The following is a 17830-nucleotide window of genomic DNA, read 5'->3' as shown; positions in this document are numbered from 1 at the left end:
GATGTTTGTTTTTTATTTTTCTTGATTATATATTTTTTCTTGTTGAAGCAGTATAAATATGAAGCTAGCTGTATGATGTATCTCAAGATATTATTTACATATTCTATGATGTGATACACGTTACGTATATATATGAGCCTAATATGAAATCCCCACCATACGAATTCGGATCCTATTTAAACGTTGGATTCACGAAACGTTGAGCGTTTTTTTTTTTTTTTGGTCTAGATGATACGCCCGGGTTTTGGACTTGTCGTGTTTAGCGACCTGTAGTCTGGAGCTCCAGTACCTGTACCAACAAGACCTTGTACGGAACAGTTGTGCATCATCGCATGGACGCTGCACTAGTGCACTCTGCCTACCTAAATGAGACTGGTGGTAAGCTAAAACACGACTGCGAAGCGTGAAATCTAGTACGTAGTACGCACATCACATGTGTCGGGGCTCCGCCGGAATCGTTGCACCGAACCATACGAGCGGACCGCCGGCCGATGGTCGTTGGCTCGCGGCCAAAAGCAACGCCCGTGTCGTGGCTTTGATTGCAACAACAGCGACGCTATGCACTCCTGCTAGGCGCAATGAACTGTTGTATCGTGCACGCAAAAGATCAAGATATGTAGGCGCTCAGCACTACTACAGTAAAAACATACATCTCCGACGGTCTCCTTATATCCGTCGGACATATATATTTGTCGATCCGAGAGCCTTTGGGAGCCGTCTGATATAACGGCTTATCTCCGACGGCTTGTCTGACAGCCGTCAGATATAAGTACAACCGTCGGAGATAAGCGATTTTAACACGCTAGTCAGGCAGCGCCGTTTCATTTCCATCTTCACCGCGCTCACCCCTATCGCCTGCCCTGCCCGCCGCCGCGCTGCCCCCTGCCGCCGTGGCCCTGCCTTCCGTCGTCAACCGTCGCCGTCCAGCGCCACCGCCTGCCCTGTCCGACACCGTCAACCGTCGTCGCCCACCACCGCCGCCCCAGCACCTGCCCCGACGCCGACGGCTCCGACTCATCCCCTACCCCGCCGGACCAGCCCCGCCCACGCCAGCGTCCGCCCCGCCGCCGAACCGCTAAGTGAGTATTTTAATTTTTTCAGTATAATTTTGTCAATGTATATATTGTTTTCTAGTTGTATTTTTCAGTATTAAAATTTTTGTATGTTTAATATTGTTTAGCTTGTTATGTCCGACGGACGAAATTTGATTATGTAATAAATTTAATTTGTTTTAGTTTACTTAGTGGTATTTAGATAATTTAAATTTTTAATTTCCCATGGTTTTTATTATGCCCTCGAAAATAAGTTTATTTTATATAATTTGGCACTCGTGACAAATTTATTTCGTATATATTATTGTGGTAGTTTATTAGTTGAACTCGTGACATTGTTTTAGTTTACTTAGTAGTAGTTACCGTCGGAGATAAACGGGTGTCGTCAGAAATAAACTATGTCCGACGGTTTCGGCCGTCGGAAATTTTGTGTTTTACCGTAGTGCAGGCATCAATTTCGCTTGAATTAATCTGGAAGGGAGGATGAAGACCACACGCAGGGTTAAGTCACACTCACATTGTCACTTGCCGGCCGTCATACTGAACTGTACGGCAAAACCACACGCACTGCAGTGTAAGACGGATGACACGGCCACATCTTCAGGACAGTTATACTACAATATCCATCCAACATGCAAGGACATTCTCGTATCGTATCCGCTTTCCTTGCCGCCTCCATCCATCCATCCATCCATCCATCATTCCATCCATGTCTCCTCGTACGTGTTCCCAAATGCGAACTCCGAGGATATCCATGAACGCTCTCACTAGTCACTGGTGAGACCTGAACTAGCTCGACTACGTTTACACCCCGGCGATCCAGCGGTACATCACCATGAACGCCGTCTCCTCCTCATCGCCGGACCCCGGCGCCGCCGACATCGCCGCGGCCTCGGCGTCCCATAGCCACGGCTCTTCCTGCCGTTGCTGGCTCTGCAGCCCCTGGCTCCAGCGCGAGCTCCACCGCTCCGAGAACGTGTAGGCGGACGATGCCAGCCGGTCCACGTACTCCCGCAGCCACCCGCGCGAGGACCCTACCGTCTCTCGCGGAGGCGGTGGCGACAACGACAGCGGCGGCCCCTCCTCGACCGAAGGCGGCTTATCCTCTTTGACGGTGCTGGCGATGATGCGCGCGACGCGGGATACCACGGCTTCCACCTCCTCGTCGATCTGGTAGTCGAAGGAGCCGAGCGAGTAGGTGCGGCTGTTCCTCTGCCCGCCACCGCGGTTGCTGACGGTGCCCATCTCGACGAGGAAGCTCGGTCCGGACCGGCCCCTGGCCCTCGGCGTCGGCGTCGGCGGCTGCTGCGCGGCGCCGGCGGCGTGCATGTCGGAGCGCGAGGGGTGCGGCGGGAGCGCGACGGCGGAGCGGCAGAGCGGGCAGGACGGCGCGGTGCGCAGCCAGGCGTCGACGCAGGCGGCGTGGAACGCGTGGCGGCACGCGGGCAGCAGCCGCAGCTCGGCGTCGGGCGCGAACGGCGACAGGCAGACGGCGCAGTCGGGCGAGCTGCCGGGGAGCGACGCGAGCGCCGACGCCATCGTGAACAGCGGCAGCGAGTCGATCAGCCGCTGCTTCTCGTCGCCCGCCGCCGCCTCCTCCTTCCCCCGCGCGTCGACTGGCGCCACGGCAGCGGCAGGCCTCGCCACGGACGCGTCCGCCGCCCTGCTCCCCGGCGCGTCGCGGTGGGTCTGCGGGGGCGGAGGTCGAGACGTCGACGTGGAGGAGGAGGAGCGGTCGGAGAGGAAGCGGAGCAGGAGGTGGATGGAGACGGAGGCGAGGAACACGAAGGCGAGCAGCGATGCGATGATCGTGAACGAGGGGAGGAAGGACGTGGACGCGGAGTAGGGGGAGGTGCCACGGATTGCACCGGCGGGGGGCGGCTGCTGTATAGACGGGAAGGAGGAGGAGGAGGAGGAGGACATGGCGAGCGAGGCTAGCCTATCCACCTAGACAGACAGCAGCGACGATGGGGTGCCGGCGTGCCGCGGCTTTTATTCGCGCGGATCTTCGGAAACAAAGCCTACAGCTGCCGGAACGGAGGATCGATGTCAGCAGCCGTGTAATAAAGCAACCCAAGCCTGCACTCCGCAACTGCACAACTACAATGCTGATTGCGTAAAACTGATCTCTACTCTCTCTTAACAGCTACTCCTACTCATATGTATCGACGAGCGTTGATTGCAGTACATGGAGGCAACGCAGAACAATCGATCTATCTTACTGCATGCATGATGTAATGCCACCAAATATTTGTTTCCGTGTGTAATACAAGTGTATACTCTGTAAAACACGTCGTGTGGCATTTCTGGAAACGAGTGGGAGGTCAGGTGTCCGTCATTAGCTAGCTCTGCGTTTAGTCACTTGGATACACCGACATGTACACAGGCCGTGCAGATGAGAGTGGTGCTGATTTTTGTACCGACCATAGTGATCAGTGGATTAGCAGTACTGGTAGTTGACAACTGATAGAAGGAATCAAAACTGTTCTGTACGACATGGGACGTCAGAGCCCTGTTTGAGACCTGAGAGCCAAGTATCAGTATTCTTGTTCTGAAAGCAAGCCAACCAGTTTCAGAGTTAACTGACGAGTGATGACTGACAGTCTGCTAAATCCATATGCCTCTGTAGTCTGTACGGAGCACGGAGCTCACAGGACAAGGCGGAGGTGTCTTTCGTTTCATCAGCGCGCGAAAGATCAAGAGGCCCCCCGTCCGTGCCTTTTAATCCAAAGCAAGGAATGGCGGAAAGAGGTTGCTTGCTTGGCTTGCACACTTAGCATGCGCACGGGTCGGGTTCCTCGATTGGTTGCTTGTCCGGTCTCACCTCCCTCGTCGTGGCTATAGCTAGCTAAGTGGAGTGGAGAGCCGGGAGGGGTGTAAAGGACCGGCGCTTTGGTGAGGAGTTCCTGCCTCACAGGACAATGAGTATCGTGAGAGCCTTTTATGCTCATTATCCATAGAAAGATTAGTGGATAGCAACTTTAGTAGAATTGTTGTTTACTGAAGTGGCTGTCTCTAGTGTGGTTTCTTTCGACGTCCTGATTATAGACTTAGCATATGATACTAAGTAACATTTGATGATGTGAACCATCTATTCTAGATTCATCATAACAAAGACGTATGTTGCTATCTAGATCCTTTTCATTTCTCTGGTATAAAATTCTCCTCTTTGAGTAATTATTCAGTATCTCACTAGATGGACATTTCTCCATGCTTACCCTGTAGGTTATACGTCTTTTTTAAGCTGCTCCAAAGATCCAATGAATTGTTGACAATCCCTCGCTACAATCCCAGGCCCCATTCGATAGGCGAACATCTAAGACAAGCCAGCCCAAGATCGAATGGATCATGGGTTGTCACGCAGGCAGGTTACAAACAACTCTTTCACCATCAAAGTCCCGGCAAGCCGATAAACTTGAAAGACTTTCCGACGATAAAAAAACTAGAAAGACTTTCTTGTTTGATGGGTGTTGGTGTTTTCAACGGAAAACAGCTTCCCAACATGCACTTCCATGACAAACTGCCTATATCAAAAGTAGAGGGGAGAGTAGTCAAAACCGCAATGTTTCGTGTACCTGTTGTCATCTATAGTCCTGTACTCCTGTCGAGGATAAAGACAAGGGTACCATGGTCAGTTGTTAGGTATAGCCAAAGATCCAAACATCCATCTAATTTTTAGCTGCAGACAACAGGTAGTCCTAGCCGATCCAATCAAAGCCACAGCAACGATTCTAGTAAACATGACTTATTCAGAATACAATATTCACCTGCCATTTAAAAAAAAATACAGCAGCATTTACGTTACTGCCCCCTGAATAAAAATGGATTCAAAGTTTCATACATGAAGCAGGCTGTCACGAAAGAAGCTAAAGCAGCAGAACAGCAGACAGCTATGAACAATGTTCCTAACATATTTACATTCCTATATTGCAAGTAAGCCTCATCATCCGAAGTTCTGAACATTACAATCTTCTCAGTGCGTAAGGAACAGAAGAAGTCCTGAGTTGGATAATAATTTATGAAGCTTAGGAGATTTCATTCTTGTCACCTTTCATCGTTCCAGAGGAAGACGGTTCCCCACTGGAAGCCGGTGAGGCAGCAGCCTGTTGAGGCTCCTTCAGAGAAGTGGACATTCCTGAAACTTCCTACGGAAAAGAGAAAGCAAATGATGTATGCTGTCATTATATGAGCCTTATGGATCACAGCCAAACGGGTACTATAACAGAATTGATTCCTGAAAATCTACATATTTCTCTAGTTCAATTCAGAATCACCTTCTATCCTAGATTTTTCAGATTCATGTTATCCATGTTACCAAGCTATTGTGTCCTTACAAAATCTACAATTGACAGTAAGGTGAACTAAAATCAAATTTCCAAGAATCTACAGCTGAACTAAATAGACCCTCAGTAAGGTGAGTGTTTTTTTAGGTTGCGGTCATATCCTTTTCTTTTACTGGTGCTAAGGAGATTTGTAGTTTCCTTTTGGGTGTGATGTTTTGTAAGGGTCCCTTTTTTCTTCTTAATTCAATGATACACAATTCTCCTTAGTGTTCAAAAAGAAAAACAATTCTTCGCAAAAGAAAAACATATGATTAATTCACAAGATAGAGGCAACTTTGATTATAATAAAGATAAATATACCTTCATAAGATGTAACCTGAGATCAGTAGGGCGAACATCCTCACCAATGCAAACCATAACAAATTGTGAATAGTGAAAAAGAACATCTGCAGCAGCTTGCTTCTTCTGATCCGTCTGCATCACATCACTCACTATAAGAGCACATACAATTACAATTAAGAGTAAATTTAGACCTACTATATGGATGTGACAAAAATGCTATGTTACTGTGGATGATATTTGCATCCTCTGCAAAACCCCATTATTCTGCTGCAACATGATTCAACATCATGATCTAGTCGGAAACCAATGTAACTGAAAACAAATATTTCCTCCATTCCAAATTGTAAGTATGTTCTGGCTTTTTGAGATACATAGCTTCTGCTATATACCTAGATATACATTAGGTCTAGATACATAGTAAAAGCTATGTACCTAAAAAGATAAAACAACTTACAATTTGAAACGGAGAGGATATATATTTATACTCCTATATATTTTCTTATTTTTTATGAAATACAATTATATATGTCCAGCTCTAATACCCTAAGCATTAAAGGTTGCACTATCACCCAACAATGTGTTGACAATTGATTTTTTGTTTCCATTCAATCTAATCACACCCAAAACAGTACAAAGCTACTAAACTTTCTCATACCAATTGTATCCCTGGAATTTGTACACATGAAGTCATCAATCAATAAATCTACACAAGTACAAGTAAAGACTAAAGGTGAACTCATCCAACAACAAAAGATACTCCGATTCTACTTTACTACCTAAATATCTTGCCCTATAGTAGTTAAACATGCCACTTGTTCATCTACCATCTAGCAATTTCCAGTTGCTCAACAAGGCCGCAACTCTGCACGTGTCTACACTAGTACAATTTAATCCCAAGGGTACGTGGGGAAACAGAGCAACAGCCAGGAAGAGAGCAAAGAACCGGAATGTACCTCGTAGTCATCCTCGGCAACCATAGAACTGCTCCGCGCAGCCATTCTTAAACTATTTCCTTGCTCTGTTTGCTCTGTCAAGCAGGGGTGGACTCAGTGAAGGACATGGGTATACACATGTACACTACACTCCATAATTTTTGCAGAGCAATCGAAGTTAGTTGGCTGTAGGCGTAATGCATGCATATACACTTGTCATTAGATTTAGGTCCGAGTACGAATAGTATGTTAGGGTTTGGACGCACGGTTTCGCACAGGAGGAAGGGAAGAACAAGGGGAGGGCGTACCTACGGACTACGTTAAGGTTTGCTCGCACGGCTCCGCAGCAGGAAGGGGAGATCAAGCGGAGAGCGTACCAGGTGGTGCTCGATGGCAGGGAGGGGAAAGCCGGCGAGCTGTGGCGGCCTGGTGGTGAGAGGAGCACCGATCTGCAACAAAGACAACGGAGACGACGAATGGCCCGGTCGCCCATGAGACCTCGCGTTGCGTCTTTGCCTCCTTCGGTTGAGATGGGCCAAATGGGCTGGGCTGCTGTACTTGATCGGCCTGAAGTGGCTGTGGTCAATGGTCATTTGTAGGATCACGGTTAGGGCTGGACGAAATGCTTGTGGCTCGCTAGCTCGCTCGGTTCATGGACAGCTCGGCTCGGATCGGATCGGTCGTTTGAAATTTTTTACGAGCTGAGTTGATATCCTAGCTCGGTTCGTTAACGAGCCAGCTCGCGAGCTAAACGAGCTACCATATTCCAGTAAAACGAAACTATATGCATATCATTTACAGAATAATTGATGAACATGTTATATATATGTGAGGTTTCTATGACATATGAATTAAACTAATGATTAATAAACTATATCTATATGTTAATTTGGTCTATGCAAATATAATTATGAGTTAAACTGATGGACTTGTATGTGAATTGTGAATTAATAAGTGATGAATTGTGCTAATTTGGTGTTATATTGACGTGGTTTGTGAAAATATGAGTATAATTACTATTTTTATTGTTAAATTAGTTTAAAATTAACTAAAAAATAATTATTATGTACATTTTATTTTTTTTCCTGCTCTGGCTCGCGAGCTAAACGAGCTGAGCCGAGCTAACTCTGTGGCTCATTACCTTAACAAGTCAAGCCGAGCTGGCTCGTTAACTTAACGAGCCAGCTCGAACTCGGACGAGCCAAGCCAGCTCGTTAGCCACCCCTAATCACGGTTGGATTCAAATGAAGGGTTCAGATGAACGACTACAGAGAAAAGTCGACAAGACGAGGAGATGAGATAGGAGATTATTAAATAACAGCTTTTTGCAGTCTTGCTACAAAAATCAAGATTAGGAGTGGATTTTAGAAACTCTTGGAAGTGCTGTAATAAAACTATATATCTAAAACCCAAAAACAAAAACCATAACTTAGGAAGGAGAGAACATGCACATTACATGGTATCAAAATCAACAACATTATGTGCACGACCTCATCCCCAGTACCCGTGTTCCCAGATAGACGGATAAAAAAACGCAGGCTACCATTAGAGTTGAGGAAACCTTGGAATCAAAATACATACATTTCAGATACCCGTAGGACGCAGCTTCCTTAAATGTTGTTTCCAGCATAAACCTGTGGAATACTCAAGGCACAGCGCCATCTCAATTGCCAACATGGCTAAACACATACATGACCGTGGGGAAACCATCTTATAAACTTATATATGTAACAGTTCAAATCCCCCAGCATACCAAATAAGCATCAAGTACACCTGTGACAGAAAGATAGAGGTTCCACATCATGTTATGGCACGAACAACATGAGACTCCGACAAAAGTGCAACTCTCATGATCTTAGCCTTTTAAGGTCCCTTTCGTCACGATCGTAGTTCCGGTACTCACGCACATCCTTTCTCTTCCGATTGTCATGCTCCGGAGAACGGTATTCTTGACTGTCCATGGACAGCTCACCCTCTTCGGTATTCTCACGGTTGGTGCTCTGGTGGTGTGCAAGATGAGGCCAGCTCTGCTTTCTCTCCTGCTTGACCTTCTCATCCTCGGCAGCCAACTCCACGCCATGTTCCAGCTCCCTCTCAATGAGGTCATCGTCATCCATCACATCGACCTTTCTTGAAAAATCACCTTTCGATTTCCTACGCTTCTCCAGTGCCGCTTTCACCTTATCCTTGTTTACCTTCTTCATCGCATCCATCATTGAAGACGACACATTGGGACCTTCGTTGCTATTAGCAGTGCCATCCCTTGCATCATTTGGAGGTATCCTATAGTTTTGCTTATCTGGGTGAGGGTGGTCATAACCACGGTGGTCTAACATGTTCTGCTGGCTCGATGGTCTGGGTGCTTGGTTATGGTCATGGGCAGGAGGTTCATCAGCTACTCCTGGAACTTTACCAGGAACACGTTGATTCGCAACACTTGCAGAACTGCCTTCAGTATCATTGCCTTGTGATGGTGGTGGTTGAACACGGTTTTGCTCATACAGTTCCAACATCTGGTTGCTAACCTCTGAAAGGAGTAACCAAAAACATAAGGCATAAGCATGTAGCTTTGATGGTATAATTCATAAAAATGATCTTTCAAAGCAGAAATATGTCAAAAGTGAAGAAAAGGACCAAAAAAACATCATGACGGCAAAAAGATATATAACAAATTGCAAGACTGGCAAGACCTAACTAAACAGATGCGCTAAAATGACATCACCAAACAACTATTCCTGACTACATTTGGCATGTCCCCAGAATGCATTAAAGTCAAATAGGATTGCCTTGAGTATAGAGCCATAGATCGTGGAATTATATGTGCATTCAACCTATCTTAGTTCCACGATCAGTTTTGGACATGCCAGTTATCTTTGGCTATCCAATTTCCATGGGGTTACTAGATAGCTAATTAGTAGGAAACTAGCACTTACAAAAATGAATTTTACAGTAGTGCAGTTAAGGTGCACACTAGTGACTTTGCATCTAGAGACCAACCTTCCAGCTGCCACGGAGTTACATCAAACTCTTGCCACCAGACCTTCTCGCCATCTGATGGAAGCTTGACTTTGAGAAACTTCGCAGCGAGGAAGATTGCACCAGCCGCAATATGGTGCGGTTTAAATTGCAGGCAAAGTGAAGTGCGGAGCCTGTACACCCCTTTTAAGGCGTAGTAAATAGGGATGTTTGTGGATTACTATTTGTAATGAGGAAGAGTAATTTTAGCATACCCATCATTGACAAAATTCCAGGCAACTTGAGCAAGTGCATTTTGAGCAACCTTGAATATTTTTATTGCTTCAACCAAGGGCTTGTAAGGATGGTTCACATTCAAATCAAAACCAAGTGTCACAAGCACAACACGTTCCCCGAGTAAAATAAGTTCCTTTTGTTGTTCATATACTTCCTGAAGAAACAAAACAAACAGCCTCAGTTATTTTGCGTGCCACAGTAAACAGGACGTAAAATTGCATAAAAAGAGTCGTCCTAGCCTTGCCTTTAAAAAAAGGTACTATTGTAGGACAAATGAAAAGGAAGAGCCATCGATAGAATAATAATAGGAGAAAAGGATAATAACATCATAGGTCATGAAGTTCGGAACTTCGGATTACCTAGAACAGCAATATCAAGATATTAAATGCTCTAAATCAAATCACCTTCTGTTTTATTCGTTGAACTGCAGCAGGATCCTTTTTGTGGATGATCTCATATGAAAGAAGTATGACATCCTTCAGAGGTCTGGGTGTTTCTTCAACTTTTCCCGCCAAGAACATGCATACTGTTGCAATTGTCTGCATGTTGTAATGAACTTATATATTAAAACTTCCATTAGCAGATAATGAATAACTATCAAGTAGAAATAAGAAAGCAGTGGCAGTATGCTAAAAAGAAATGCATGTATTGACAACAAACTTAAATTTTTATGATGACTTGATGAGGATTTTATTTTTTGTCTTCCACATGTAGGTGGTACCAGAACTGTGACTGTGAGCACCAGAGGTTTACCAGTTACTACCTACTGAGATTGCGCTGACTATAGAAGAGGGTTTCTCTGGAAGAGCAGGAATGATGTCAAGGGAGGACATTGCATGATAGCTTGGCCCAAGGTGACTCGGCCACTACAATTGGGAGGACTTGGTTCATCTCATTTGCAAAAAATGGGGTGGGCCTTGAGAATGTGCTGGTTATGGCTACAGAAAATAGTACCAAATAAGCCATGGGCTTTCATCCCCACCCAAGCACATAAAGTAGTTAATTCCCTTTCTCTATTGCTTTGAAATCAGAGATTGGTAATGGGAGGAATATCAATTTCTGGACTGATAGATGGATGAAAGGACAAAGGACAGATCATCTTGCACCAAATCTGTTTGGAGCAATCTCTAACAGAGCCAGAAAAAGAACAGTCCATGATGCCCTCACTAATCAGCAATGGATTTCTGATATCCAGGGTGCTCTTACATTGGCAATACTAATGGAATATTTGTTACTTTGGGATCTCTTATCAGAAGTTGTTTTGCAACCAGATGTTGAAGACATTCACATTTGGCAATTCTCACCCTCTGGGATATACTCAGCCAAGTCTGCCTATGAAGTCTTGTTCAATGGATCCATCCCCTTCTAGCCTGGGGAAAGGATTTGGCAAAGTTGGGCACCTGGTAAGCATACGTTTTTTATGTGGTTGGTGGCACATAAGAAATGCTGGACAGCTGATTGACATGCAAAAAGAAATTTGGAGCACCCTGAGAGTTGTCCTCTGTGTGATCAGGAACCTGAAACAATTGATCATTTGCTAGGCAGCTGTAACACATTTAGTAAATTTGGCCTGCAAGCATTGGCCCCTCAAGTGGGCAGGCTTTCCTTTGATGACTGCTAGGAAACAGTAAATAGCCGAGTGGAGGGTCAGATTAGAAAAAGAGTTGAACTCTGTCATCATCCTCTGTGCTTGGTCAATTTGGACTCACCGAAATAGGTGTGTGTTTGATGGAGTGTCCCCAAATTTAAATGTTGTTTTGGCAGTGGTGAATGAGGAATTGCAGAGGTGGAGTATGGCTGGAGCAAAAGGGATATCCTACCTGCTTGCTATGGCTCCTGGGTCGGGGCAGATGAATGCTATGTGTGGGTTAAGGTCGTGTATCCCTCTGTTTCTAGTGGTGTAAATAGGTAGTTTTAGGCTAGGTTTTTAGGCTTCTTAGTTGCCTAAAACCTGGCTGTTTCTTTCGGGTTTTCTGTAACCTTTGGTCCCTTTCTTCTTAATATAATTATACGCCGGTCCCCTGCGTGTTCGAGAAAAAAAACAATGTAGACCAAAGTGTTCAAGTGATTTATATGTATAAAGAAAATTGCTCTTTACAATCATGTTACAAATGCAGAGGTTAAAAGGTTAAAAAAGCATCTATAAAACTAACCCGTCTGTCATTTTTGGCATGCGATTGACGAAGAAAGAACCGATGACAGAACACTATAGCAGTAGCAATTGTCACTTGAGGTCTACATTACAAAGTTCATCAGCATTAGAAGAAAAAAATTACATATAAAAAAGGTTTCAACTCAAACAAGATATCACAACCCGTGCAGTAGCATGCAGGCATGTTTGCCAGCTAGTAGACAATCAAAATACAGTTATTTTCAGGCAGTCAGGCAACTGAAATACAGTGCTAAACAATGTTGTGCATTATCTGTTCCACCTAACTAAAAACAAGGATGTTATTAACTGTTCGTGACATGCTAGGCAAGAACTAGCAGCCACAATATAAACTGGTATTAAAAGTAGAAAATTCACCATCCTCGATTGCTATTGCATTGGTTTGCCAATGCAGCAGTTTACACATCTGACACTTGTGCTCACGAAACCATCAGGTCTTAGTTTTTTTATTACAAAAGGAGCATAGTTGTGGACAGTTATATGCCAACTATCAGATATAAAATTGAATTAACAAATGTGGGCAATAACAACCAACAAATTAGATCTATTTGGTACCAAATGATCTACATCGCAGGCACATAAAACTGAACATACATATAAAGAACTATCAAAAATCAATGAACACATACAAATCAAATTGAACAAATAAGACCATAAACTGTCTAAAACAAGCAGATAACACATATTTGTATAAGCTATAAAGAGTTACAGAAGAAAAAGGAGAAGTCCATTGACTCCATTCAATATACAGAAGCATAAAGTATTAAAAAGACATTGTGCCATAATAAAAGATCAATTGAGGGTAGTCCCAAGCGTCAGGTGTGATAGGCAACCAACTCTTTAAATAGTTCTGCTAGTATGTTTGGCCATATCTCTCAATAAACTACCAGTCTGTGGCTGCATGGAGATAAGACTTCCTTCATATGAAACATGGGACCAAGTTTTTTCCTTATCAATAAAACATTAAAACAAGATAAAGTGGCATTCACTCTTACATGGTAAACAACCCATGCATTACTTTCACATAGGCAAGATACACTTTCCAATATTATGGTGTTTGTTTGTATAGTGTAAAGTCTAAGGTAAAAAGGATATCTGGTCTTATGTTAGTGTGAAATCTCAACTTCCACCCCAAAGTTTAGGGAATAAATGGAATTCTCCCTAGGAAAACTAAGCCCCAGAAAATTAGCATGCTATCTAAATAAATTTGAAAATAACAGCTAATGATATTACAGGCGAATGGATGTTGTATTTTCAGGAAATGCAAGTAAAAATAATTGACATAGAATTTGTGGTATAATATATACTTACACTTTAAGTCTCATCCCCAAATCCTGCAGAAATGTGCAATATGACTTGCGAAGATAAGACTCTTTCTTCAGATCAATGCCGTCTCTCCTCGAAAGGGAATTCTCCTCTATTTCTTTTCTACTAAAATACCATGAAGCACCAAGTTGACCACCTTCTGCATGTCTGTCATATGGAATTCTGTACGGGCTATTTTCTACAATTCCATGATGTGAAGAGTCACTAGTCTGCATGATATCCATGATTATATTCCCCTTCTCAACAACCTGAAGCAAAAAAGTGTGGCCTACAGTGTTACTGGTTGCAAAATCGAGTAGTAGCAGGATCAATGACGGGTTATGCAATATTAAATAATCAGTGCATGTACATGTCTAAAGTCTAAACACCAGAGTCCAGTAATCACATTTAGGACTTGTATGCTATTCAACTATTCAAGGTACCCATATGCTTCAGAAAGTTTTACTGAAGGGCAATGGTAAGTAACCCTAAACAGATGATGTCACCTTAATTATAGAGCACACTCATCATTCACTGGACAACAGCCTACATGTTGGTATTTTCCTTCTAGAAGTACTTTTGTGGTTAAACCAAATGGATATAAAGATCATGCAAGTCATTGATCATTAGTTGATTGTACAATAAGAGTTCAAACAACAAAGTCACGTGAATCATGCATATATGGCTACTAAACAAACGACTAGAGCTGTCTAACTTGAATGATGTGTATATTCATTTGGTTTCACCAGGAAAACACTTCTAGAAGATAATCTCAATATGTAGGCTGTTGTCCAGTGAATGATGAGTGTGGTCTATAATTAAGGTGAGATCAATCGTTTAGTGCTACCATTTCTGCTTGAGTTTCAACCGACAAAAACATGATATTTTGCTAGATTTGGACGAGCTGATAAAGATAATGCAGACAAAGCACCTCAAGGACTCAAGGAGAACAATACAGTGTGTTGGATACTGGAGAAATCATGGAAATTCTCTACTTCTCTATAAACGACATTTATACTACCCAGGTGTCTTAGATGTGATGATGGTGCGGCTCTAATACTAAACTGCCCCTGAAAATCTGTATCATTTTATGGCAACTATACAAAGACAGCATCCAGTTGGCAGAGCAACTCTGAAAGAAAAAATGGACAAGGCAAGGAGAATGTGACTTGGTGAAATATGTCAGATGCTATAAACTGTGAACTGTATAGTTTCATCATCTCGTTGCATGTTTGGGAGTGATTAGATGAGTTTTGGGTGTCAACCAGCTCCTAAGAGTGTATCCCATTAATCATTTGTTGCACCCCTGAAAGGCAGGGGGAGAACGAAGAGTTGTTGATCTTTATGTTAGGATAGGACTAGGACATGCTTGAAGTACGCTTTGTCTAACTATAAATGATTGTGTTTTTCAGAATGACGTGAGTTTTAACCAAATGATATATAGCATAATCTAAGTTTTGAAACGATGGTGACCTTTTAACTAGTAGTAAAAAAGAAAATAGGTTTCAGTTGTTTTGTTTGTTGGGTTAAAACCGTCATTATGTTTGTTTGGTTCTCTGATGGGTCTAGAGGTTTTTACAGTGGGCCACGACTTGTTTTAGGCTAAAGCAGCAAGGCAGTTGAATTTTGCTCTGTAATTTGTGTATGCTGATCTTAGGCACAGATTCTTCTCCTTTGTTGACAAGTCAAGCATCTATTATGTAAGAGCAGGTAACCTCTGCAGACTATTTTGCTTCCCATAAAGCTAGAGAGAAGCCTTCTATTCAAAATAAAACACAAATTTGCTGCAGTTAATGCATCCCTCATGTATTAGAGGTTGGTCAGTTGCTGAATGTAATCAGGGCGGCATAAGAGAGAAATATCGCAAATATTTCCGATCATGGCTGTTCTTAGCTTGATAATACCATGATGCCCCGTTTGGATCATTGGAATTAAATTTCATTCTAATAACAGTAATTTAGACATATATCAATTAAGCTAATTCGGTTTTATGCAAAATATATTTGTATACTATTATTAGCAAGATATCGGAGATATTTATGTGCTACATTTTTACTATAGAGGAGTGAGTCGAAGAGCGTCTTGTAAGTTACAGAGTAGATACAAATTCTACTAATACATAAAATCATTTCTTATACTCCACCCCATGAATTTGAAATAGGCTTATAACTGAACTTTGGAAAGTGATGAAATATCAAATTCCAAGCTAAATAGGTTACTTTATTGAGTGAATTCAAATTCCTCTAAAATGAAGGGATCCAAACGCCCTGTGAGCTTAATTTTGGAACGCGGCCTCTATCAACTTAATCACATGATTTGTGCTATTGTAGTTTAAAGGCAGACGAGTCACACAGACGAAAGAGAATTCGATACAAATTCGAAGACAGTTTGCTCTTATCGTCCTTGCTTCACAAGTTGTTTACAGCTTAACCAAGTTGCCCGTCCTTTCGAATTATGTAAGCTGGGCATACCTGCTCTTGCGCTCGTGCAGCGTCCCTTGGATCTGAGGGGCGCTCCGCTGTGACGGAAGACGGCTGTCGCTGTAGGCGATGGGTGGCGACGGCTAGGTGATGAAGCAGCGGTGAGGAGGAGACGGCTGTCGGGAGAGGGGCGCTCGGAAGTGAAGCTGACCACCTGGAGCGTTGGGGCTCACGGTATGCTCGTCCGGAGATGAACTTGGCCTCGAGTCCGAAACCCTAACTGAGAGGTGCGTGGACGCGGAATCGCCAGGCACGGTACTGTAGCAGAAAAGAATGACTGGGCTTGGTAATAAGGTGGGCCTTGATAGATTGGCTAACCAGGCCCTTTTTAGTGAGACTTTTTTTTTCCTAATACAATAAGGGTATGTTTGATCATGCAGTTTTAAAATATTATACATGACATAAATATTATAGTATTACTTTACCATGGTACAACCACAGTATTGCCTAGAACCGCTATCTAATTGATTTTATTGAAAAAACAAAGTATGTGTAGAGAGAAGAGAAAAAAACTGAGGTCCTCAATGGAGTTTCCAAAACTCCAAAAATAACATCGTTTTGGGTAAACCATGGTTTTTAAAAGTAGTTTTGCCTCTACCAACCAAACATCTTTTGGCTTCCAATACCACAGTACCTTTTAATACCATACTATTTTTTCGAAACTACAAAAATACTACACTTCCAAAACGGACCTAATATGGTATTAGAGAAGTTCGTGGTTTTAGAGGATAAAAAAGGGTTTGATAGACAATCTAGAATAACAATATATAGAATCTTGGTTTTAGCATGCCATAGTATTTTTGGAGTATGGAAAACTTTGGTCCAAACTAAAGTTTTCGCTGTGGGCGTGAAGTGACCTCTCTGTCGCACACTCTTTCATGTGGACTGTCATACACTTATATCTTTTTAGTCTATATAAACTGTTGCGATTTATTTGACTTGTATAGTCGCGGGTCAAAAACTTTTGAATGGAACTTTGTGATAGCACAAAAACCATGGTACCAAACAAGTGTTTGATTGACTATTGTAAAAACCATGGTTATATCATGATAAATATTAGATTATTGTGCTATTAAAAATCATGGCTTTAAAACTACACTCCAGATAGGGCTTAAGGTTTTCACTAAAGTTGGATGAGATTGTGAATTGCTTGTCCATTGGATATCGCATAGTCCTACAATCTCATTTTTTAACCGAGGCAAACCCCATTTCTGTCATTACACATAACAGAAATACGAGTCCTGCAGGGTCATAGCTCACCCTTGTGGATGGGACGACGCTCATCACTTGTTTCCTAGCTCGAGGTTAAGGTCCACCATATGAAACCACGGGCCAGTTGGCTTGTTTTCCCTAGGATGGACCACCATCGCCACGAGTCCCATAAAGGAAGTAACCGACAACTTCAATCGTAGGTTTGGGATCCTCGTAGGCGGAACTCAGACCTGCACATGTACCCATCGGATCCCCGGAGAGGGGTCCGGAGGTCCCTGTGACCATGGAGAAAGGACACTCTTTGGTAGCGAGACCCCAGAGTGGTCCAGGACCCCATGTGTGTCATCCAGACCTCAAAACCATTGTGTGTCCGGACCAAAACAGCTGGGGGTCGAACCCCCTTAAGCATGATCTGAGTCCCCTATAAGGGAGGGCCCGGAGGTGTCGCATCGCCACACGTCCCCGAGGCCTGCTCCCTGCCTAGGCTGAGGTCCGGTACCGACATGTGGCCGGGCACACCGGACGCAAGCCTTGAGGCAGTGCCTAACGTAAGTTGTTGGGCGGTGCATAACGTAAGTGTCGGCGTTTCGAGACAGGGGGGTCCCTAAGCCGACGAGTGAGTGTGCTGCGTGCCCCAGCCCAGATGGGTCGAGCGCGTGGGCGAGCGCGAAGGGGGGAGAGGCGAGGTGGCCGGAGTCGAGCGTGAGAGAGGTGGAAGTCCCGCGGCCTTCGTGTTCGTCCCGCGCCCAGGTCGGGTGCGCTTGCAGTAGGGGGGTTACAAGCGTCCACGCGGGTGAGGGAA

At 43.8% G+C, this 17830-nt stretch overlaps 3 protein-coding genes across 6 annotated transcripts; all 3 read right to left on the bottom strand.

Annotated features, from left to right (window-relative positions):
* Positions 1–1697: 1697 nt before the first annotated feature.
* Positions 1698–3024, bottom strand: LOC100217173 (uncharacterized). The gene has a single exon (NM_001362653.1). The coding sequence runs from the start codon at positions 2973–2975 to the stop codon at positions 1857–1859; it is 1119 nt and encodes a 372-aa protein (NP_001349582.1). The 5' UTR covers positions 2976–3024; the 3' UTR covers positions 1698–1856.
* Positions 3025–4242: 1218 nt separating this feature from the next.
* On the bottom strand, positions 4243–7155 carry LOC100275350 (uncharacterized). 4 transcript variants are annotated; one of them, NM_001151968.2, is given in 5 exon segments: positions 4243–4653; positions 5101–5197; positions 5696–5809; positions 6631–6704; positions 6987–7071. In NM_001151968.2, coding segments are annotated over 4 exon segments (276 nt in total). In that variant the 5' UTR covers positions 6676–6704; positions 6987–7071; the 3' UTR covers positions 4243–4633.
* A 1153-nt stretch (positions 7156–8308) lies between these two features.
* Positions 8309–15995, bottom strand: LOC100384646 (uncharacterized). Its single transcript, NM_001177136.1, has 7 exons — positions 15808–15995; positions 13343–13605; positions 12015–12096; positions 10266–10400; positions 9840–10015; positions 9607–9758; positions 8309–9136 (listed from the first exon to the last, which is right to left on the bottom strand). The coding sequence occupies exons 2-7, from the start codon at positions 13579–13581 to the stop codon at positions 8457–8459; spliced, it is 1464 nt and encodes a 487-aa protein (NP_001170607.1). The 5' UTR covers positions 13582–13605; positions 15808–15995; the 3' UTR covers positions 8309–8456.
* Positions 15996–17830: the final 1835 nt, after the last annotated feature.

The sequence above is a fragment of the Zea mays genome, chromosome 10 (assembly GCF_902167145.1).
Source record: "Zea mays cultivar B73 chromosome 10, Zm-B73-REFERENCE-NAM-5.0, whole genome shotgun sequence".
Classification (NCBI taxonomy): domain Eukaryota; kingdom Viridiplantae; phylum Streptophyta; class Magnoliopsida; order Poales; family Poaceae; genus Zea; species Zea mays.
This window is presented reverse-complemented; position numbering and strand designations above follow the sequence as displayed.